The sequence below is a fragment of the Amblyraja radiata genome, chromosome 10 (genome assembly GCF_010909765.2).
Source record: "Amblyraja radiata isolate CabotCenter1 chromosome 10, sAmbRad1.1.pri, whole genome shotgun sequence".
NCBI lineage: Eukaryota > Metazoa > Chordata > Chondrichthyes > Rajiformes > Rajidae > Amblyraja > Amblyraja radiata.
The window spans coordinates 7,751,262-7,774,698 of NC_045965.1; the positions used below are offsets into that span (position 1 = coordinate 7,751,262).

The 23,437-nt window shown below is 42.8% G+C and overlaps 1 protein-coding gene across 12 annotated transcripts in view; it reads right to left on the bottom strand.

Annotated features, from left to right (window-relative positions):
- Nucleotides 1–12,420, bottom strand: part of LOC116977489 — a 171,629-nt gene extending 159,209 nt beyond the window's left edge. For all 12 annotated transcript variants that reach the window (XM_033027954.1, XM_033027956.1, XM_033027957.1 and 9 more), the window contains exons 1-3: nucleotides 12,313–12,420; nucleotides 12,162–12,180; nucleotides 1,227–1,487 (exon numbers count right to left, since the gene is read on the bottom strand). In XM_033027954.1, coding sequence (XP_032883845.1) covers nucleotides 1,227–1,487; nucleotides 12,162–12,180; nucleotides 12,313–12,366 — 334 coding nt within the window. In that variant the 5' untranslated portion in view covers nucleotides 12,367–12,420. The remainder of the gene's footprint in view (nucleotides 1–1,226; nucleotides 1,488–12,161; nucleotides 12,181–12,312) is intronic.
- Between the last annotated feature and the right edge of the window lie 11,017 nt (nucleotides 12,421–23,437).

The following is a 23,437-nucleotide window of genomic DNA, read 5'->3' on the forward strand; positions in this document are numbered from 1 at the left end:
GGGGCAAGGGAAATGAGAGATATAGACGATGATCTAGAGATATGGAACAAATGAATGGAATATAAGCAAAAGGCTAACGACAATGAAGGAAGGGGCATTGTTCGCAGTGTGCTAGGTGAAAGCGAGTTACAGACAATGAGACTAAACAAGACAACGTTGAAGCTGGTGCAACTCGGGAGGGAGTGGGATGGAGAGAGAGGGGATGCAAGGATTAGTTGAAGTTAGAGAAATCAATATTCACACTGCTGGGAATCCACACAGCATCAGAGGGAATCTTTACATCCCACCCAATATTATTCCATTGACTTCCAGTATCAACAGACAAGTTGGATTAAAGTTGCAGAACACATTTGCTCGTTTTCATGCTAATGTGTGCAGCGCAACACTAAAGTAACCTATATGTAGCCTGTAATAACCATTTTTGATAATCAATGCAACAAGTCAGCTCATTTACCAAGTCTTGCCACACTGGACAGGACCCCAGAACTGAACAATTATGGGGAACCATCTAAGGTGGAATTCCCACACACATCTCGGAAGGCTTATTATCAATATAATTCAAATCACTTTGCAAAAGATGTTATTTTAAAGAATGTCATTAGCATTCTCATGCAGGCAAACATGCTTAGAAAACCCTACAAACAACAATCAGAAACATGACGTCCTTTGGTGACCTTTGAATTGAACCATATAAGCCGTTTGGTGGCACCAAAGATCCATTCATATTTATTCCATTCCACTGAAAGATAGAGCAAAATATTTTGGAACTACCCAGGAGATGTGGCAGCATCCTTGAATGAGAAACACGTATCTGCCACAGAAGGCAGTGGAGGCCAATTCGCTGGTTGTTTTCAAGAGAGAGTTAGAATTAGCTCCTCGGGCTAATGGAATCAAGGGATATGGGGAGCAAGCAGTAACATGGTACTGATTTTGGATGATCAGCCATGGTCATATTGAATGGCGATGCTGGCTCGAAGGGCCGAATGGCCTACTCCTGCACCTATTTTACTATGTTTCTATGTTTTTCCATCTAATCCATGATGGTACCGACAAGAGTGTCACAACCTCCATAACGGTGCAGTGTGGCATTAGTCTGAAACAAAGTCTACGTGCCACCGATAGAACTCAAATACACAGCCTTCTGCCTAGGAGGCAATTTGCCACGCTGAAAGAGGAGGAAAGAAATCCAACCCGTGTCTCTATTAAGGGTACAGTAATTGTCTTACCTGTCCTCCCAGTTTGCCATGCGGAAGCAAGTATGGTGAAATACCTAAATGCTTTGACTGTCACATTATAGAGCACACCAGCTTTCAACCTTTGAAATGTTTTGGTAGTAATAAAGGAAGGTGTCACAATGATGAATGGTAGACTTCTGATATTATTTGCAATCCTTAGATCAAGAACATAAGTGTTAGCTTGAGGATATGGTGTCCATGATACTTTTAACTTGGACGAATCCACTGATGATATTTCTGTGATGGCAAATCCTGTGAACACAGTAAAGAATTATGTTATTCCTTTTCAAAACACAGCTTACACGATAATTTATATCATACAAAAGATAAACATTGGTAAGATTTAACCCATTGGATTTAGTTGGGTTAGAAGCATTATATTGCTTCATAGTCACATTCAGCACAACTTACTTACAAATGTAACCTCAGATATATCAACAAAAAATGAGAATATTTTCAACTATCCAACTTTAGAGGTTGTTCAATTCATTTTACTTTTAACAATTTGTTGCTTATATATCATTACCTTTTCTTACTTCTTTTTCTGAAATAAAACCAACTTAAGTATGTCTATTGATTGTTTATAGAAACATAGAAAATAGGTGCAGGAGTAGGCCATTCGGCCCTTCGAGCCTGCACCGCCATTCAATATGATCATGGCTGATCATCCAACTCAGTATCCTGTACCTGCCTTCTCTCCATACCTCCTGATCCCTTTAGCCACAAGGGCCACATCTAACTCCCTCTTAAATATAGCCAATGAACTGACCTCAACTACCTTCTGTGGCAGAGAATTCCAGAGACTCACCACTCTCTGCGTGAAAAATGTTTTTCTCATCTCGGTCCTGAAGGATTTCCCCTTTATCCTTAAACTGTGACCCCTTGTCCTGGACTTCCCCAACATCGGGAACAATCTTCGTGCATCTAGCCTGTCCAACCCCCTAAGAATTTTGTAAGTTTCTATAAGATCCCCCCATCAATCTTATTTAAGTGCTTCTCAGCATTGTGTTGGAGTCATATAGAAACATACAATAGTAAAGCCGGCCCCCTGGCCCAACTCGTCCATGCCATTCAAAATCCCCCAACTAGTCCCATTTGCCCACATCCGTCTAAACCTTTCCTAGCAAGCGTACTTGTCAGAGTGTCTTATAAATGTTCTTACAGTGCTTGCCACAACTACCTCCTCTGGCAGCTCATTCCATATACTCACCACCTTCTGTGTGAAAATGTTGCCCTTCAGGTTCCTATTAATTCTCTCCCCTCTCTTCTTAAACCTCTGGTTCTTGATTCCCCTATTCTGTGTACAAAAGTCTGTGCATTCATCCTATCAATTCTCTTCATGATTTTATACACCTCACCCCTCAGGCTCCAAGGAATAAACTCCCCGCCTGCCCAATCTCTCCCTATCACTCAGGCGCTCGAGTCCTGGCAACATCCTCCTAAATGTTTAATATTCTGACATTTCTCTGCCAGACGTCACTTTTAATTGTTAGACACTTTTCTTTATTTGTGGTCTTGATTAGTTTAGTTTAGAGATACAACTTGGAAACAGGCCCTTTGGCCCATCGTGTCTGCACTGACCAACTATCACTAGTTCTATCCTACATTCTACACTCTCAAATCCTACACAATTTACAGAGGCCAATTAACCTACAAACCTACACATCTTTGGAAAGTGGGAAGAAACCAGTGCACCCGGAGAAAACCCACATGGTCACATACAAAAGGGAGAACATACAAACTCCATACAGACAGCACCTAGGTCAAATCCCAATCTTTGGCACTCTTCCGCTGTGCCACTATGCAGCCCTGTGATTAATTTTGCTATTGATCATCCAGAATTTATAAATGAGAAACAGAATTCATATTCATCCTCCTAAATCATCAATATTATGATATTGAGGGACCAGTGTGATTCTTGTGCTCATGATGATCAGCAGAATGGCTCAGCTAATGACTACACAGAGACAACACCAAGTGCTCAAAATCCCAAAACAAAGAACTGCAGATGCTGATTAATACACAATAGGACACTAAGTGCTGGAGTAACTCAGCAGGTCAGGCAGTATCTGTGGAGAATATGGATAATTGATGTATCGGATCGGTCTGAAGAAGGTTCTCCACCCAAAATGTCGCTCTCTAAGTTCGCCAGAGATGCTGCCGGAACTGTGGAGTTACTCCAGCACGTTGTGTTCTGATCAGATTCTAGGGTCTCAGGGCAGATAATCATGTTGTATCTTCAGTATGACAACACTTACAACAAAATGTTTTGTGGCGCAAAAACTCAAATGGCCAGCCAGCATTTATAAATGAAAAACAGAATTCATATTCTTCCTCCTAAATCTTCAATATTCTGACATTTCTCTTTTTTGTCAGGTCACGCTTAATGGATGCTTTTCTTTATTTTTGCTATTGATTAATTTATAATATTTAGTCAGATAACACTTAACCACTTGGAATATAACCTGATATTATACAAATTCTTATTATAATTGAGACTCGCTTATTATACTTGATGCCCCAGCAAAATGATTACTGCTCTGAATATTGACATTAATTGCTTTCTGAGTATCTATGATGTTAATTGAAAGATAGCACCCTTCAATCAAACTGATATTACTTTACCCACAATTGTGGCTGGTATTGTATAAGGTCGTCAAATTTTTCAGCAGCATCTTGATCGGTTGATAGAGTTTAATACAGAAAACTGAGGTGTTGCATTTTTGGAAGTCTAACCTTTCAGGGCAGGGCCTGCACAGTGAATGGCAAGGCTCTGGGGAGTGTTACAGAACACAGGATCTAGGAGTGTAGGTACATAGTTCTTTGAAAGTGGCTTCTCAGGTAGATAGGGTGGTCAAGAAGGCTTTTGGCACATTGGCCTTCATTAGTCAGAGTAATAATAATAATAATGGATGGGATTTATATAGCGCCTTTCTAATACTCAAGGCGCTTTACATCGCATTATTCATTCACTCCTCAGTCACATTCGGTGGTGGTAAGCTACTTCTGTAGCCACAGCTGCCCTGGGGCAGACTGACGGAAGCGTGGCTGCCAATCTGCGCCTACGGTCTGAAGAACGGTCTTGACCCGAAACGTCATTCATTCCTTCCCTCCAGAGATGCTGCCTGTCCCGCTGAGTTACTCCAGCATTTTGTGTCTACCTCTTGAGTATAGAAGTTGGGAGGTCATGTTACAGTTGTACAGGACATCACTGAGGCCGCATGGGCAGGCTCAACTTGATAACTACTGTAACATGTATCAACAGTAAGAAATAGGTAATCTATGGTTTACTGAAAGTTTAAAAAGATAAGTCTACGGATAATTCCCACTAGTAATGAGGTGCCCGCTCTGTGTTTCAACAGACTTTAACCTGAACCACAGCTGAACTGCATTTTATCTGGTAGTAGACAAAATGCTGGAGTAACTCAGCGGGACAGGCAGCATCTCTGGAGAGAAGGAATGGGTGACGTTTCGGGTTGAGGCCCTTCTTCAGACCTGTTCAGATTCTTTATTTGGGAGTACTTGATATAGACACTGGGTACCAAAAGTGGGAAATCATTATATTTTTCCCACATAATGATACCCTGGCTTTGTGAATTATACAGATTCTGGCATTGACCTAATGAGGTAACATCAGTAACTCAGTAACTCAGCAGGTAGGTCAGTACCTGATCTGATTTCCCAGTAGTCATCATTTTGCTTGGCATCGAATCTACAATTTTAAACTCCTTTATTTTTTTGGTTGCTTTGCACTTGTGGGACCAGTCTCCTTGCCAGATTCTTTCATGATGATCAGCAGAATGGTGCTACAACTCCACTCCCTCAACTAATGACTGCAGAGAATCACCACCTTCTTCTTCTAAGTGATCAGAATCTAGAGGTTAAGTCTACAGATGCTGATGAATACAAAAAAGGACACAATGCTTCTTCACCTGGAGTAACTCAGCAGGTGAAGAAGCATTTCTGGAGAATATGGACAGGGGGGGGATGGGACCGACCTTTCCGTCTCCCTCTCCCCATCTCTGTGCCCTTACTCCTCCCCGATGAACTAACCATTTGGTCGGTGTGGAGTGATGTAACTTGTCGTCCCGTCCTTTCTAGGTTTCTGTTTCTTTAATTTTTAATGGCGACTGAGGTGAGGATGGAATGACTGCAGTCAGCAGGAGCGAGGTTCCTATTTACTTATCTATGCCGTGTATTATAATCCCATCACCGCGGCCGTGGACTAGGAATGGGCCAGAGGCCTTTATCGAGGCGCTGCGATCTCGATGCCTCCCGGATCGCAGCTTAGAACCCCAGGCTGGCGGAGCGGCTGGCGGAGCCCGCAGCTGGGGCCCGGGTGGGCACCATGGAGGCGTGAAATGGGGCGGCGGCGGTGAAGCCTCGTGGGTCGATGGTCAATGAGAGCTTAGAAGACCACTGTGAGGGAGGTGGAAGAACACTGGACAATGGGGGGGGGGGGGGGAAACAAAAGGGGGAGCCAGCGTGGTTTGTAAATTTGTCAGTGCCGTAGGTGGCACTATTTGTATACATTGTGAATGCAAGCAAAGATTCTCACTGTGCCTAGTCACATGTGTCAATAGAGTATTCCTATTCCTACGTGACGTTTCGAGTCGGACTGAAGAAGGGTTTACACCTAAAACGTTGCCTGACCTGCGGAGTTCATAAGTGATAGGAACAAAATTAGACCATTCGGCCCATCGAGTAGAATTAGCTTCCAGAGAAGGTAGTTGAGGCAGGTACTTTCACAATGTTTAAACAACATTTAGACAGGTATGTCTCGACCCGAAACGTCACCCGTTCCTTCTCACCAGAGATGCTGCCTAAGTTAACCGCTGAGTTACTCCAATCTATTTCTGTCTATTGTAGGCATGTGGATAGGATAGGTTTCGAGGGATATGGGCCAAATACAGACAGGTGGGACTAGTGCAGATGAGCATGTTGGTCAGTGTGGGCACGTTGGGCCGATGTGCCTGTTTCAACGCTGTACGACTATGAATACTATTGAGGATTTTTATCTTCAGCTTGGTCAGCTTAATGCAAAGTCTCCAATTCTCTCATAGTCCCAAATCTCCAATACTCTTACAATACTATAGTTTTGGGGGGAAATTAACAATAGTTTGCTTAAATAAATCAGAACATCCTTTGTAAAATTAGATGTCCTGTAGCTTGCTTAGTCAGAATAGTTATGCTTTAGATACAATAAGCTGGAGTAACTCAGTGGGTCAGGCAGCATCTCTGGAGAAAAGGGATAAGTGACGTTTCAGGTCAAACCTAGTACAATGACTAGGGTGGGGAAGGAATAGAGAGGGGATGCTGGGGTTACTTGAAGTGAGAGAAATCAATTGGCTATATTTAAGAGGGAGTTAGATGTGGCCCTTGTGGCTAAAGGGATCAGGGGGTATGGAGAGAAGGCAGGTACAGGATACTGAGTTGGATGACCAGCCATGATCATATTGAATGGCGGTGCAGGCTCGAAGGGCCGAATGGCCTACTCCTGCACCTATTTTCTATGTTTCTATGTTTCTATGTTAATACTCATACCATGTAAGCTGCCCAAGCGAAATAAGAGGTGCTGTTCCTCCAATTTGCATTTGGCCTCACTCTGACAATGGAGGAGGCCCAGGAGGGAAAGGTCAGTGTGGGAATGGGAAGAAGGTTTAAAGTGTTTGGCAACCGGGAGATCAGGTAGGCCCAGGCCCATTTTAGAGATACAGAGTGAAAACAGTCCCTTTGGCCCACTGAGTCAGCACCAAAGTGTGATCACCCATATACTAGTTCTATCCTACACACTAGTGACAATTTATAGAAGCTAATTAACCTACAGAGCTGCACATCTTTAGAATGGGGGAGGAAAACGGAACACCAGGAGGAAACCCACACAGTTTCATTGAAAATGTACAAACTTCATACGGGCAGGACCCGTAGTCGGGAACAAACTAGAGTCGTATCAGTTTTCCACTCCGTTTTAGAACCCAAGTCAGTACATAGCTCTCCCAAGAATGCCTTGTTGGACAGATGCCCAGCAAGAGACAAATGGGGCAGAATCAGGCCTGGTTTGGTTTTAAAAAAGAATGCCACTAATGTACTTGCTTCACCCACCAGGCACTCACCACCGTCTGTGTAAAACAACTTGCTCCACACATCTCCTTTGAAATTTGCCCCTCTCACCTTAAAGTTACGCATTCTAGTATTTGATTTATCCCAGCCTGGGCAAAAGATTCTGACTGTTTACCACATCTATGCCTCTCATAAATATATATATATATATATATTATATACACTTCTATCAGGTCTCTCTGCAACCTCCAGCACTCCAGAGAAAATAACCCAAGTCTGTCCAACCTTTCCCTATAACTAATACCCCCTAATCTAGTCATCATTCTGGTAAACCTCTTCCAAAGCCTTCATATCCTTCCTGTAATGGAGTGACCAGAACTGCACACAATACGCCAAGCACAACCATAACCAAAGTCCTATAAACATGCATCGTGACTTCCTGACTCTTATTCGTAATGCCCCAACCTATCTATGCAAGCAAGCATACCATATGCCTTCTGTACCACTCTATCTACTAGTGTTGCCACTTTCAGAGAGTTATGGACTTGGGTCCTGACATCCCGCAGTATATCAATGCTGTTGAGGGTCATGCCATTAATTGTATACTTTCTCCTTACGTTTAATCTTCCAAAGTGCAACACCTCACACTAGGGCAGCACAGTGGTGCAGCTGTAGAGCTACTGCCTTGCAGTGCCAGAGATGCGGGTTAGATTCTGTCTACGGCTGCTGTCCGTATGGAGTTTGTAGTTCTCCCTGTGACCAAGCGGGTTTTCTCCGGATGCTCCGGTTTCCTCCCACATTCCAAAGATGTGCAGGTTTGTACATTAATTATCTTTTGTAAATTGGATATAACTAGTGTATGGGTAATTGTTGGTCATCGTGGACTTGGTGAGCAGAAGGGCCCGTTTCCATGCTGTACCTCTAAACTAAACTTGCTTGGATTAAGCTACATCTGCCATTTCTCCACCCATTTCTGCAGCTGATCTATTACTTGCTGTATACATAGTCAGCCTTCTTCATAGTCCACGACCTCAGCAATCATGGTATCACCTGCAAACTTACTAACCAACCCGTCTATGTTTATATCCAAGTCATTAATATTAATATATATCACAAACAGCAGTGGTCCCAGTCCTCAAATCACTGTAGAAATCAACTGGTCACAGACCTCAAGCCTGAATATTGCCCTTACACCATATTCATCTGTCACATATCAATAAGCCAGTTCTGAATCCATATGACCACGTCACTATTAATTCAATGCACCTTAAGCAGCTGATTAGTTCAGCATTGTCACCAAGTGCAACATCGCACTAACCATCCAGAACCCTTGTAGTTCTTGCAGGTGGCACAATAGAGTTGGTTCAATTTTCTCTCCCACAACCCTTTCTACCCACGGATATCATGTATCACTTTAAAACAGCAAACCTGGATGCTAGTTAGCCCCAGGTGGCATCGAGGGCTGGAAGCGACTACAGCGAATTCTCATCCTCATATTAGCCCACTCTGTTGGTCTTTGCAGATTATTTCAAGTACCCAGAGTCATATTCTCCTATGAAGTGTTTTGTACAAGAGTATGCAATTGTCCTGAGTCTTTATTCAAACGCACACAACTATTTTGTCAACTTACTTTCTTGATTTATGGCTTAAAAACGGACTTGAAATTGCACAACTCGAGATTAAAAGAGGAAAAAGTGTCAGTGTTGGACAGGAAAAGGCCTTTGGCGTGATCGTAATTCACGGCGTTGAGAGCGGCCACAAGCCGTTGCTTCAATCAGTCAACCCAGTGACCCAAGAGAGCCCGTAAACAAGAGAGGCGATATTGCAGTATGTGTGTAGGTTCATTCTCCTTTAAATGGTACAAAACTCCCCAATACCTCGCTTCTCTGCTGAACATAGTTTGTGTCCAGGAGTAGAAATATACTGTAGAAAGAGGGAGTTGATGGTGCAGCTGCAAATAAGTGGACATTTGAAATAAAGACACTAACGCACAAATCAATGGTTGTTCAGTTTTGAATGTGGAGAGAGGAAAAGTAGATTTTAAACATTTCTTGCACGCAAACATACTCCTTCACATTCACCTCCCTACAATATTCACGCAAAAATAGAGAGTCTGGAACATTTGATTGAATAATGGGTGTATGCCCTCAACTGGCAACCCGGCCTAAGATCAACTTGCATTAAAACAAATCAATTTTCTAACCATAATTTCACGACTCGGACAGCAGTGGATATCTATTCTCTATTTTACAATTCAGGAATGGCGATTTTTCCACTCTCCGTTCCTTCAATACAACACTATTAAGATAGACGTTTTTTTCACAAATGTTGTTTTGGTAATTCAGATTAATTTAATTGAATTCATTGAAATATACAGCATGGAAAGAGGTCATTCGACGCGCCAAGTTCACGCCGACCATCGATCACCCTTTCACACACTAGTTCTAAGTTATCCTCCTTTATCCGACACACTAGGGCCAATTTACTACAAACCCGCACGTCTTTTGGGATGTGGGTGGAAACCGAGGCACCCAGAGGAAACCCGCGCGGTCACAGGGAGAACGTGCAAACTCCACAAAGAACAACACCCGAGGTCAGGATCTAACCCAGATCCCAGACGCGTTGAGGCAGCAACTCTCCCAGCCGCTCCACGGTGTCGCCCTGTTTAATCTACTGTCTGTTTAACGAGAAGTTTAACTAGTGAAATGATAAACAGGCTTCTCGGCGATGAGTATTTTCCAATCCAGCATTTACATTGGTACAAATAAATCTTTGGGATGACATCCTCCCCTATCAAATATTTAGCTCGCTCATTTTTAATAGATTTGTGAATCGTTAAAAAGCAACTGCGACAGTCGCAGGTGTTTACCTTTAATCACAAACAGCTTTTACTAACTTCCTTAAAACAACGCGCATTTTAATGTACAATGACAGCTCAACAGTAGGTGGCAATAAACTTACTGTAACATTTACCCCGGTTCATTTCAAACGTTTCGTTCATATCTTTCGCCATATAAAGCGAGTGAATTCGGATTCGGCAGGTTCTTGACCTATGCCTCAAATAATTGATGCAAGTAATAGATGGCAATCTTGCTACCAATGTGTTTTACAAAACACTCAACATAGGGCAATTTGACATTAAATAACTGTGCGGAACATTCGTAAGTTTACCAAAAAAAAAAGAGCAAGCTCAAGTTCCTAATAAGACGGACACAAAAAGCTGGAGTAACTCAGCGGGACAGGCAGCATCTCTGCAGAGAAGGAATGGGTTTCGGGTCGAGACCCTTCTTCAGGCAACTGTCCCGCTGAGTTACTCCAACATTTTGTGTCTATCTATAGTTTCCCTCTCTCCTGACTCTCAGTCTGAAGAATGATCTCGACCCGAAACGTCACCCATTCCTTCTCTCCAAAGATGCTGCCTGTCCCGCTGAGATACTCCAGTTTTTTGTGTCTATCTTCGGTTTAAACCAGCATCTGCAGTTCCTTCCAACAGATGCAAGCAGACGCTGATCAAGGAAATATTATTTCCTGGTCGGAAACTGTAGGGTGGAAATATTCGATACAGTTGATGATGGACTGTTTCATTTTTCGGGACGGTGAACTGCAATACGATTTGCTTAATTATTAATGCAACCTGTAAATGTTTAAGGGGCTGGAGATTCCCACCCACCACCCTCACCTATTTCCCCGCCCGTATGCATTTAAAGAATATGAAGAAGGGTCTCGACGCGAAACATCACCCATTCCTTCTCTCCAGAGATGCTGCCTGTCCCGCTGAGTTACTCCAGCAATTTCTGTCTCTTTTTGTATTTTAATGAGGTTGCACTGAGACTGAGCGACATAAAGGGCTTCAAACTAAAGCAGTTTTTAAACGGGCACTCAATTGTAATCACGCTACTCAAATTACCAATCGAATAAAAGGCTTTATTTTAATTTTATTTTTTGCCCTGTATTAGCGTATTCGACGAAATTAAAGCACATTAGTGGCAGAAGAAAGCAAGATTCAAATATCATCTCAATCCTGAATCACAAGGTAACCACCCATGTGCTGAGTCGCTTAAAAGTTACACGTCGAGAGTTTAATAAGTAGATATTTGGGAATGTGTATATATACACTATTCTATGTGCCGACGGGTATGTTCTTGAGCAAAAACATAATGTGATTTATGATAGGTGACCGTCAGCAAGTAGAATTTATCTAGCACGATTCGCCGGAGACTTATGAAATTGTTATTTGAAATGTTCATAAGCATTTCGAGTTAAATTCTACCCAGTTAACTTGACTTACATAATCAACTCAACTACAGCAAGGAAAATATTATTGAACGCAATAGGGAGCGTGGCGCGATACCAGCGGTAGTAAGGTTAAAACGTTCTCAAAACCCGCGCATTTGGAAAATAAGATATAACGACATGCACTAAGCGATGTTTTTTGACGCTCAATACAAAATCATTCAAGATAGACACTAAAAGCTGGAGCAACCCAGCTGATCAGGCAGCATCTCAGGAGAGAAGGAATGGGTGACATTTCGGGTCGAGACCTTTCTTGTCTGAGGAAGGGTCTCGACCCGAAATATCACCTATTCCTTTTCTCCAGAGATGCTCCCTGGCCCGCTGAGTTACTGCAGCTTTTTGTGTCTCTCTTCGGTTTAAACCAGCATCTGCAGTTTCTTCCTACACAAAGGAATTCACATTTACTGTAATTAAAACAAAGACTGCTGCCAAAAATAACCCTAAACCTGACGCTAAATTCCAATGCAAACGCATAATGAGTGGGTCAATTGAAGTCCAACCAATGCAGGCGCTACCATTTTACTTTTCCATTCCACCAAAAGTTATGAAGTTTACTAGATATTTAATACTTACCGGAACGGCAATACGACACCTGGAGAAAAAATGGGAAAAGAATAATAAAAATCGAACCTTCGTGGTAATAACAACAGACATTAACTTAATTTAAGACATGAAACCGTTAACTTAGAAAAAAAAAATCTAAACCGGTATATAAACTATTTACCTGATACAGAGTTGTTAATATTAAGCACACTCTCAACGAATTCACAAACTCCATTGCATTTCTTTACATGGAGCTCAAATACTAGCTAAGGTGACAGCTCTTTGAATACGAATAAACCCCCAAAGGACAATGTGATTCTTTTGAAGTGTTTGAAGAAGGAAATTATCACCAACATACGTCCCAAGCACCAATCACGGAGCCAGAAAACTTTCTTGGGACCTACCTTTTTAGGAACTCTCTAGGCAAGCCCAATGGCCCTTAGATAAGAAAAAAAAATATTGCAACTTAAGATTCTGTATTAAGTTTGCAGTTGTTTATGGCTGGAATTATTTATAGAGACTTGCATTACTTGCATCAAAAGGATTTGAGTATAGGAGCAGGGAAGTTCTACTGCAGTTGTACAGGTTATTGGTGAGACCACACCTGGAGTATTGCGTACAGTTTTGGTCTCCTAATCTGAGGAAGGACATTCTTGCCATAGAGGGAGTACAGAGAAGGTTCACCAGACTGATTCCTGGGATGGCAGGACTTTCATATGAAGAAAGATTGGATAGACTCGGCTTGTACTCGCTAGAATTTAGAAGATTGAGGGGGGATCTTATAGAAACGTACAAAATTCTTAAGGGGTTGGACAGGCTAGATGCAGGAAGATTGTTCCCGATGTTGGGGAAGTCCAGAACAAGGGGTCACAGTTTAAGGATAAGGGGGAAATCTTTTAGGACTGAGATGAGAAAAACATTTTTCACACAGAGAGTGGTGAATCTCTGGAATTCTCTGCCACAGAAGGTAGTTGAGGCCAGTTCATTGGCTATATTTAAGATAATAGTCTACTTTCCTGTTTTTGCCACCAAAGTGGATAACCTCACATTTATCCACATGATACTGCATCTGCCATGCATTTTCCCACTCACCCAGCCTATCCAAGTCACCTTGCAGCCTCCTAGCATCCTCCACACAGCTAACACTGCCCCCCAGCTTCGTGTCATCCGCAAACTTGAAGATGTTGTATTCAATTCCCTCGTCCAAATCATTAATATATATCGTAAATAGCTGGGGTCCCAGCACTGAGCCTTGCGGTACCCCACTAGTCACTGCCTGCCATTGTGAAAAGGACCCGTTTACTCCTACTCTTTGCTTCCTGTCTGCCAGCCAGTTCTCTATCCACATCAATACTGAACCCCCAATACCGTGTGCTTTAAGTTTGTATACTAATCTCTTATGTGGGACCTTGTCGAAAGCCTTCTGAATGTCCAGATATAACACATCCACTGGTTCTCCCTTATCCACTCTACTAGTTACATCCTCGAAAAATTCTATAAGATTCGTCAGACATGATTTACCTTTCATATATCCATGCTGACTTTGTCCAATGATTTCACCACTTTCCAAATGTGCTGCTATCCCATCTGATTCTAGCAGTTTCCCCACTACCGACGTTAGACTAACTGGTCTGTAATTCCCCGTTTTCTCTCTCCCTCCCTTTTTAAAAAGTGGGGTTACATTAGCTACCCTCCAATCCTCAGGAACTACACCAGAATCTATAGAGTTTTGAAAAATTATCACCAATGCATCCACTATTTCTGGGGCTACTTCCTTAAGTACTCTGGGATGCAGCCTATCTGGCCCTGGGGATTTATCGGCCTTTAATCCATTCAATTTACCTAACACCACTTCCCGGCTAACCTGGATTTCACCCAGTTCCTCCATCTCATTTGACCCCCGGTCCCCTGCTATTTCCGGCAGATTATTTATGTCTTCCTTATGTGCCATCTTAACCCTTGGACATCATTGCAAGAGTTACTTATTGCTGTGTACTCAACCCAACCATCTTAAGCTATTTTATTAATGACTTTCCTTCCACCATAATGTCAGAACAGTGAATGGTTACAGATGATTGCACAATGTCCAAATCCATTCACAAGACCAGATAAAGTAGTAGTCCACATCTGGACAATGTTCATACGTAGGTAAACAAAGCACATGACCTGAAAATACCAGACGATGATCATTTCTAATAGGGTAGAGTGTGACCACCTCCCCATTATTATCTCTGAGTTCTCCACCATCAACATCCTGGGGTCATCGTTGAGTCCACAGACTCAAGTGGACAAGCCACATGGCTACAAGAGTAGGGCAGTGGTGAATGATTCACTTTCTGTCACTGAATAGCCTTTCCCCATTCCACAAGTCAAATTTACTTGCCTCAAAAAGTATAGCTCATACAACACTCATGAAACTCAACACCCTCCAGTGTACAACGGCCTACTTGTCTGGCACTGAATCATCCAACCTAAATACTCACTTCATCCATCACTGACACTACATATCTGGAGGGTGTACCACCCGATAAATTGCAACACTGCAACTCACAAAGGGTTTATTAGTGACACATCTCGAACCTGTGCCAACTACCATCAAGAAGCAGAAGGACGGTGCCACCGCCTGCAAGCTCACCTCAAAATCATTGCCAAAAGCATACAATCATGGAAACACGTCACTGTGCTTCACCAGGTCCATATAATGTATCTCTGCACTCACTAATTCTGGAAGAATATTTTATCAAGGGTAGCCAGAAATTAACAATAAGTTCCTATTGGTGATGGCCACATGCCAAAAATACATTTTAAAACATCTTTTCAGGCAACGTCAGTCAAAAAGTTCAAAGTGAGTGATAGGTTTTAGTTTGGTAATGGTCATAGATTCATACAGCATGAAACAGACCTGATGGCCGACTCGTTCATGCTGGCTATGTTGGCCCATCTAAGCTGGTCCCATTGGGCTGCATTTGGTCTATATACCTCTAAACTTTTCCAATTATTCATGTACTAGTCCAAATATCTTTTAAACATTGTTACTGTACCTGCTTCAACTACTTCACCTGGCAGTTCTTTCCATATACTCTCCACTCTGTGTGTGAAGAGTTGCCCTTCATGTTCCATTTAAATCTTTCTCCCCTCACCTTAAACCTATGATCTTTAGTTCTTGATTCCTTTAACCTCTTCCGAAAGCCTAGGGACCCAAGTCATGGTAATGTCTGCGTAAAACTTCTCTGTGCTCTTTCAATCTTAATAGTATCTTTCCTGTATCAGGGTGACCAAAACTGAAGACAACACCCCAAGTCCAGCCTCATCTGCATCTTGTACAACTGCAACATAATGTCCCAACTTAATTCCCTGACTGATGAAAACTTGTCAAAGGCCTTCTTAATTACCCTATCCTCCTGTGATGCCACTTTCAGGGAACTATATACTTGTATTCCAACCCAAAAGGTTGACTATATCCTTTCTATCCACAAACACTATTTAACATGTGAGTTCCTTCAGTATATTGTTTGTTACTCCATATTCCAATAGCAGCAGTCTCATGAATCTCTAAGATTTAATTTGCTGGGTGAAAATTGTGACAACCATTTTTTTCTTGACGCCATGCTTCAAGCTTTCTATGTTTGTTTTTGTTTAAACTTATTTCTTAATACTTTTCTACACTGCTGGCCCTCGTACTTCATAAACTTTGGATGTAAGCCATCTGCCATTTTTAAATATCCTTAACCCTTGATTTTTGAAAAATATATTGACAAATACACTAATTTGCCTGTCGGTCAGAAGACTGAGTGTGAATGGATAATTGAGATGGATTTTTATAATACAATGCTAAGGAAGTGTAACATTATAAGATGATCACGCTGGGAGTCTTGGAGTTACTTCCTTGAGCTATCTGAACTAAATTAAAAAAAATCTAGTTCCCTCAGCTATTTCCTTTACAAAACAATTAGGCAATGGGCCATTGCAGTTATGTTTATTGAAAGGGAATTACACTATAAAATAGCCATTAAATTAGTGAAGTTGACAGGTATGTAAAATAATCTATTGGTCAGCTACCGTGACCGATTCTCTGTGTTTCTTTTTAATTTATTGAATTAATTACCCTAATTTAAATTCTCTAAAACTTCAGCAGTTCCCTCTGAAACCACGATAGGGATATAGAGCCTGGATGCAGGCCCTTCAGCCCAACTTGCCCATGCCGACCAATTTACCTCATCTACACTAGTCCCACCAGCCTACGTTTGGCCCAAGTCCCTCTAAACATATCATATCCATGTACCTGTCCAAATGTTTTTTTAAACGCTGTGATAGTACCATTCACAACCAATACTAATAAACAATGTAACCAAACATCTCTTCATTTATATTTCCCTGGGAGTCTTCCCAAGAACCTGCTATCTCTGTGTAGTTACTGCCAGGGTGAGTAACTGCAGCACATTTTGGAGACTGCCGCCACAATGGGCAAGAGGAGATGTATGTTTAGGCTGATAGATGGGTTGCCAAGCAAGGGGAGCTTCTTTGTCCAAGATTGTGTCTGGCATCTTCAGTTTCATTAGACCTACAGTACATTCATCCAGGCATATGGGGATCATTGCAACACAGTCTTAATCTACCTTGTACATGGTGGATAGGATACCCGATCATTCTCAGCAGTTATATGACTGGTCTTGTTGAGTTTCTGGTCAATGGTGGCTTCCAGGATATTGATGGTGGAGGACACTGAGATAATTATGCAGGATGACAATGTGGTGGAACACCAGGATGGTGATTCAAGAGGCAACATGTGGCTTCCTTCAGAAATGTTTTGTATGCTTCCACATATTTCTGATGAATTCATTTTAAATGAGGGAGCAGAGTTGAAACATAGAAACATGGAAACATAGACAATAGGTGCAGGAGGAGGCCATTCGGCTCTTCGAGCCAGCACCGCCCCATTGTGATCATAGCTGATCGTCCCCTATCAATAACCCGTGCCTACCTTCTCCCCATATCTCTTGACTCCACTAGCCCCTAGAGCTCTATCTAACTCTCTCTTAAATTAATCCAGTGATTTGGCCTCCACTGCTCTTTGTGACAGGGAATTCTATAAATTCACAACTCTCTGGATGAAAAAGTTTTTCCTCACCTCAGTCTTAAATGACCTCCTCTTTATTCTAAGACTGTGGCCCCTGGTTCTGGACTTGCCCAACATTGGGAACATTTTTCCTGCATCTAGCTTGTCCAGTCCTTTTATAATTTTATATGTTTCTATAAGATCCCCCTCATCCTTCTAAACTCCAGTGAATACAAGCCTAGTCTTTTCAATCTTTCCTTATATGAGAGTCCCGCCATCCCAGGAATCAATCTCGTGAACCTGCGCTGCACTGCCTCAATCACAAGGATGTCCTTCCTCTAATTAGGAGACCAAAACTGTACACAAAACTGATGTGGTTTCACCAGAGCCCTATATTGTGAGGGAAGGAACTGCAGATGCTGGTTTAAACCAAAGATAGACACAAAATGATGGAGTAACTCAGCGGGACTGGCTGCATCTCTGGAGAGAAGGAATGGCGACATTTCGGGTCGAGACCCTTCTTCAGACTGATGATTTATTATTGTCATGTTCACTGTGATGCATAATAAGGTCTGGTTCTAGCTTAAGATAATTCTGTTGAGGGAAGTACAAAGATCTTTGCTTGGTTTAAATGGTTCATGCATTGGCAGAGAGGAAACGGGCACTAGTTCAGCAATCACCTATGTGAAATAAATGACTGCCTTAATCAGCAATGTTGCTACAACTCCACCCTACATCATTAGTAATGAAATAGATATGTCAACTGGTAGATTTCTCACCCCATTACCTGTAACTGACCTAAAATAAACAATGCCTGTGTTACAGAGACAAACGTTGCAAGTAGCTAACAGGCAGGCAGGCAGAAAAATGACAAAAGGCCACCTACGTAGGATTATTTCCTCAATCAAATCTACAACACAGCACAGGACGATGGCCTTCGCAATCTTGAGTAAAACACAAAGTTTTGGAACAACTCAATGGCCCAGGCAGCATCTCTGGAAGATGTGGACAGGTGACATTTCAGCCCTTTGTGGACTGATGTTTTCAAGCGAGATATAGCTCTTAGGGCTAATATAATCAAGGGATATGGGGAGAAAACAGGAACAGGGTACTGATCTTGGATGATCAGCCTTGATCATATTAAATGGTGGTGCTAGCTCGAAGGGCCAAATGGCCTACTCCTGCACCTATCTTCTATGTTTCTACGTTTCTATGATTGTAGCGGGGGGGGGGGGGGGGGGGGTGAAAGCTGGGGAAGGAGTTGTGGGTGGGACAAAGCTGGCAAATGATAGATAGATACAGGTGTGGGGGGGAGTGGGGGGGGGGGGTGGGGTTATTGTCAGATAGGTGGACAAAACCTACAGATGAAAAAGAAAAAGTGCCAGATAAAGAGAGGGGGAGTAAAGCCAGAGGGAGGGGTATAGCGCAAACATGGAAGAGGGAGGGATATAGGTGGGGTGGGGTTGTTAGCTGTGCTGCATGTGTGACTGTGCCAGTCAGTGCTCTCACTTCACTATAGTAGAAAGTTTGATTCAAGTCTGGGTTCAAATGAGGGTTCACTTTCATATTTCTCGTGCAGTATTTTAGGGAGTGCTGCCTCAAATACATGTCTGGAAGGTGAGACTAAAATCCTTCTGAACTCTCAGGCAGATCGCAGGCTGTGCTTTGCTGACAAGCAGGGAACTTTTCCATTTCCAGGACAATATTTCTTCGACAACCAATGTCACTTAAATAGCTTATTTAATTAAACTACATTGCTGGCTTTGGGAGTTTGCTGTGTGCAAATTATTTCTGAACAATAGTTATGGGTGCAGTGGAGGTCATTTGCATTAGGATGTATTAAGGCTATGAGCCATGCTACATCAATGTATGCCCTCAAAAGGATTTCAGCAAGGCATTTGCTAAAGTCTTGGTCGGAGGCTGAATGGGAATCATGGAGACTTGGTGGCCTGGTTTCAAATCTGGCTTACTCATACAAGACAGATGTTGAGGTTGAAGGGTGTGATTCCAGCTGGAGGTATATGACCAGTGGCATTCTGCAGTATCTATGCTGTGACCTCTGTTGCTTGTGATATATATATATATCTATATTACTAAAAGTCTGATCTTGACCGCGTTTGTCCCACTGTGCTGCAATTTCCGAGAGAACGCCGCCACCAATGGCCATCATTTTTGGCCACCTCGCTCAGAGCCCCCATCCGCCTTTCGGGACCAGAGGACTTTTCCCATCAATGAAAAATCAGAGACATATTAATGCTTTAAAAAAAAATCCCCATTCTCTCTGCTGCCCCCGCTGGCAGCAGGGGAGGGACTATAAAACCCGGAAGTGTAGTGTCTCACTCAGTCTTTGCCAGACCCAGGAAGCGAGAGGGTCACGGCTCTCTGAGCAGCGAATGACACTGAACGCACGTCTACTCCACGGTGAGTCCCCTCGCTGCGGCTGTAAAGTGGCTGCAGCTCAATTGTTTGCCTCGCCATTTTAAAATGTTTGTGTTCACAAAATGAATTTTGGTTGTCAGGTGGCTGCAGCCCAATCGTTTGCCTGGCCTTTTTAAAACATTTGTGTTCACAAAATGAATTTTGTTTGGCAGGTGGCTGCAGCCCAATTGTTTGCCTCGCCTTTTAAACAAGTTTGTGTTCACAAAATGAATTTTGGTTGTCAGGTGGCTGCAGCCCAATTGTTTGCCTCGTCTTTTTAAAACGTTTGTGTTCACAAAATGAATTTTGTTTGGCAGGTGGCTGCAGCCCAATTGTTTGCCTCGCCTTTTGAACAAGATTGTGTTCACAAAATGGATTTTGGTTGTCAGGAGGCTGCAGCCCAATTGTTTGCCTCGCCTTTTGAACAAGATTGTGTTCACAAAATGGATTTTGGTTGTCAGGAGGCTGCAGCCCAATTGTTTGCATCGCCTTTTGAACAAGATTGTGTTCACAAAATGGATTTTGGTTGTCAGGTGGCTGCAGCCCAATTGTTTGCCTTGGCTTGGCTTATAAAATCGTTGTAACAGTTGAATGCCACCCCAAGAATCCATTCGGCCCACAATGTCTATACTAGCCCTCTGGAAACCAGTACCTTCGGCTCGTAACCCCATTCTAGCGCAACAGACAGCCCCCCCACTGGCGAGCAATATTGGAATTGGTGGAGAGGTGGAATATTGCGTTGGTGACCAGCCCTCCCGTGTGATGCTGGGACCCAATGGGTCCCGCTTAGTCTAGTATATATATATATATATATACACATACACACAAACATGAATTGGACGCAAGTGTAGATGGATTGATAGCAAGTTTGCAGATGTCAACAAAACTACTGGAGGAGTTGCAGGGAGAGAGGATCGTAGTCTAAGTATACAGCGGGACACAGCTCAGCTGCAGAATTGGGCAGAGAAATGGATATGGAGTTGAATCCAAGCAAGTGTTACATCTGGCACTTTGGGATTGTGGCATATGGGGCCGATGCCACATTTCAACCGTGACCACACTGACATTTGCAGTCGGGTGAGCTCACATGGTCTATTCTATTTACAGCGGCAAGAACGTGCAGGACCACATGGGGGTCCATCACCAGAGCACATGTGCAAACTTGGGCTTGAACCAGCTGCTCAGTGCTTCTCTGCAAAGGAGGTAGCATGACAATCTCCTGCTTCGGCCTGAAATACATCTCTGCTTCAAGAGGAGGCTCAGACGGTACAGGTTTCTTCCTGGCGGTCTCTGGATTATCCTGGTTGCTCTGTCTTTGTCTCCGTGTGTGTGGGCACAGTCCCTCATTGTCCATGGGCAGGAAGAGCTTCTGGTATCTCAGGTGTGCCCCAGTCACTCCGACGTAGCTTCAGGTAGAGGAGCTGGCTGACTAGGACTTCTTTCCCAGCAATCCAGTCTTGACCACATGGTGGCGCTGGTGGTCTCAGGTCCGCCCTGGTGGTGCACCTTCCCTCATACTTGCGACAGGTGGGAGGTAAGCAGCCCACTCGGTCTCCCTCCATCCCTCACCCTCCTTCTTCCCTCTTCCCCTCTTCCCTCTCTCCTGTTTCTCTTGTCATCTCCCTCTCTGGCTTGAACGCCTGGGTTTTGTAGAGAATACATTAACAAGGTTCAAATGATCAACCAATAGCAATAATACTGGGATTGGCCTCTCCTGACCAGTCAGCCAGTTAAAGGAATCAGAGCGACAACCAAATTGAGAGGGTGCTGTCACACCATAACACGGGGGTAACACTGTAACTCGGCTCATTTTGAGCCGGAAGATAATGGAGAAGTCTTCGCCTTTGGCTATTTAGATGTCATGTATGATGGAATAATTTCTCAGCACAAAGGGAGGAGAGAGAGAATTGCTTTGTAGTGATGAATGCAAGGCAACGAGAGCACATCCAGCCACAGGTGAGATCAAAGAGAGATTTGACACAGATTTACAATATTAGAACTGACTACAATCAGGTGGACGGTGAAAATTATTTGTGATAGTTAGCAAAACTCTACAAAACAGCACATTTAAAATAATCGCAAGTTAGAAAAAGCCTGCTTACCAAGATATTGGTTAGATTTAGGAATTCTCATCCCAAGCCATTATTAAAGCAAAATCAACAAAATCTTTTCAAAGGGAATTAGTGTTTGAAATCAGATAGATTAGGACCCAACTGGGATTAGATTCTCTCGCTCTCTCTCTCTCATTCTCTCACACATTCTGTATCCCTCCCTCTCTCTCACTCCTTCCCTCTCTCTCTCTCTCTCAGGAATAAATATTGTATGGGGATAAAAATAAAATAAAACATGGTCTGAATTATTACCTCAGCCAGCTCACTACCACAGCATGATGCCGTTAATGATAATAGTTTAGATGAATTGAAGAAATATCTAGACAAGTGAACAAGGGAGAATGGAATAAATCTATATTGGTATTATCTTTTTGGTGCTTCGACAGGAAATTCTAAACTTTTCCTACCTAGTGGTAGGATAAGCTTCACAAGTGGTAACGGTCCTGCGGTAATTTTATTCCCAGTTCCCCCGCTCAACCTTCACACATACGCTACATTTTAGATTTTAAGCGTACGTGGAAAATTTGAGTAAAGAGCAAATCTGGAACTGTGGCTTTGTTATCTTGACCCAGTTTGGTAACAGGCCCCTAAAACCACATATTACTTTCATACTTAAATATAAACATGAGGAGACTCCACCCAAGCAATTAACTCTGAGAGACACTGATGTGTTTGTTCGAATCTATCTGATCTTTATATCCAGAGGCTGTGAAAACAGAACAGGGAAGCAGTGCCATCCATATTCCTGCTTATCAGTTTAATATAAACTTCAGTTTTCTCCTTTATAGTTTCTCGTCAGCTAGAGTGTGGTCCTGATCTCCCATCTACCTCAATGGAGACCTTTGCATTATCTTTAATCGGACATTATCAAACTTCACTATTATATTTTGCACTATATGTTGTATCCTTTTATCTGTGCTGGTGGACGGCCTCATTGTATACACCGATAGTTTTCAGTTCAGAAAGACAATGTGGAAACAGGTCCTTTGGCCCATGGAGTCCGTACAGTCCAATCCGTACACTGATTCTATCCTACACACTAGGGACCAATTAACCTACAAACCTGTGTGAGTTTAGAATGTGGGAAGGAGCTGGAGCACCCGGAGAAAACCCACGTGGTCACGGGGAGAATGCACAAACTCCATACAGCCAGCATCCTTAAGTCAGAATCGAACCCGGGTCTCTGGTGCTGTTAGGCAGCAACATTACCGCCACTCTGATGCTCCTTTCCTTTGACTGGACAACATGCAAACAAAAGCTTTCCACTGAAGCTCGACACAAGTGAGAATAATAAACTAAACTAAACTAATGTTCAAGAAGGAACTGCAGATGCTGGAAAATCGAAGGTAGACAAAAATGCTGGAGAAACTCAGCGGGTGCGGCAGCACCTATAGTGCGAAGGAAATAGGCAACGTTTGGGGTCTGAAGAAGGGTTTCGGCCCGAAACGTTGCCTATTTCCTTCGCTCCATAGATGCTGCCGCACCCGCTGAGTTTCTCCAGCATTTTTGTCTACCTTAAACTAAACTAAACTAAACTAAACTAAACTAAACTAAACTAAACTAAACTAAACTAAACTAAACTAAAAACTTTTCATATGATCCAAAAGTGTCAGCAATGACACTGCATGTTCAGGTTTTGGAATGCTTTCAATTGTGTACTGATGATAAAACAGAGGTGTAAGTTTATAGAGAGTACTTGACCTGATTCCTGAGAGAAATTC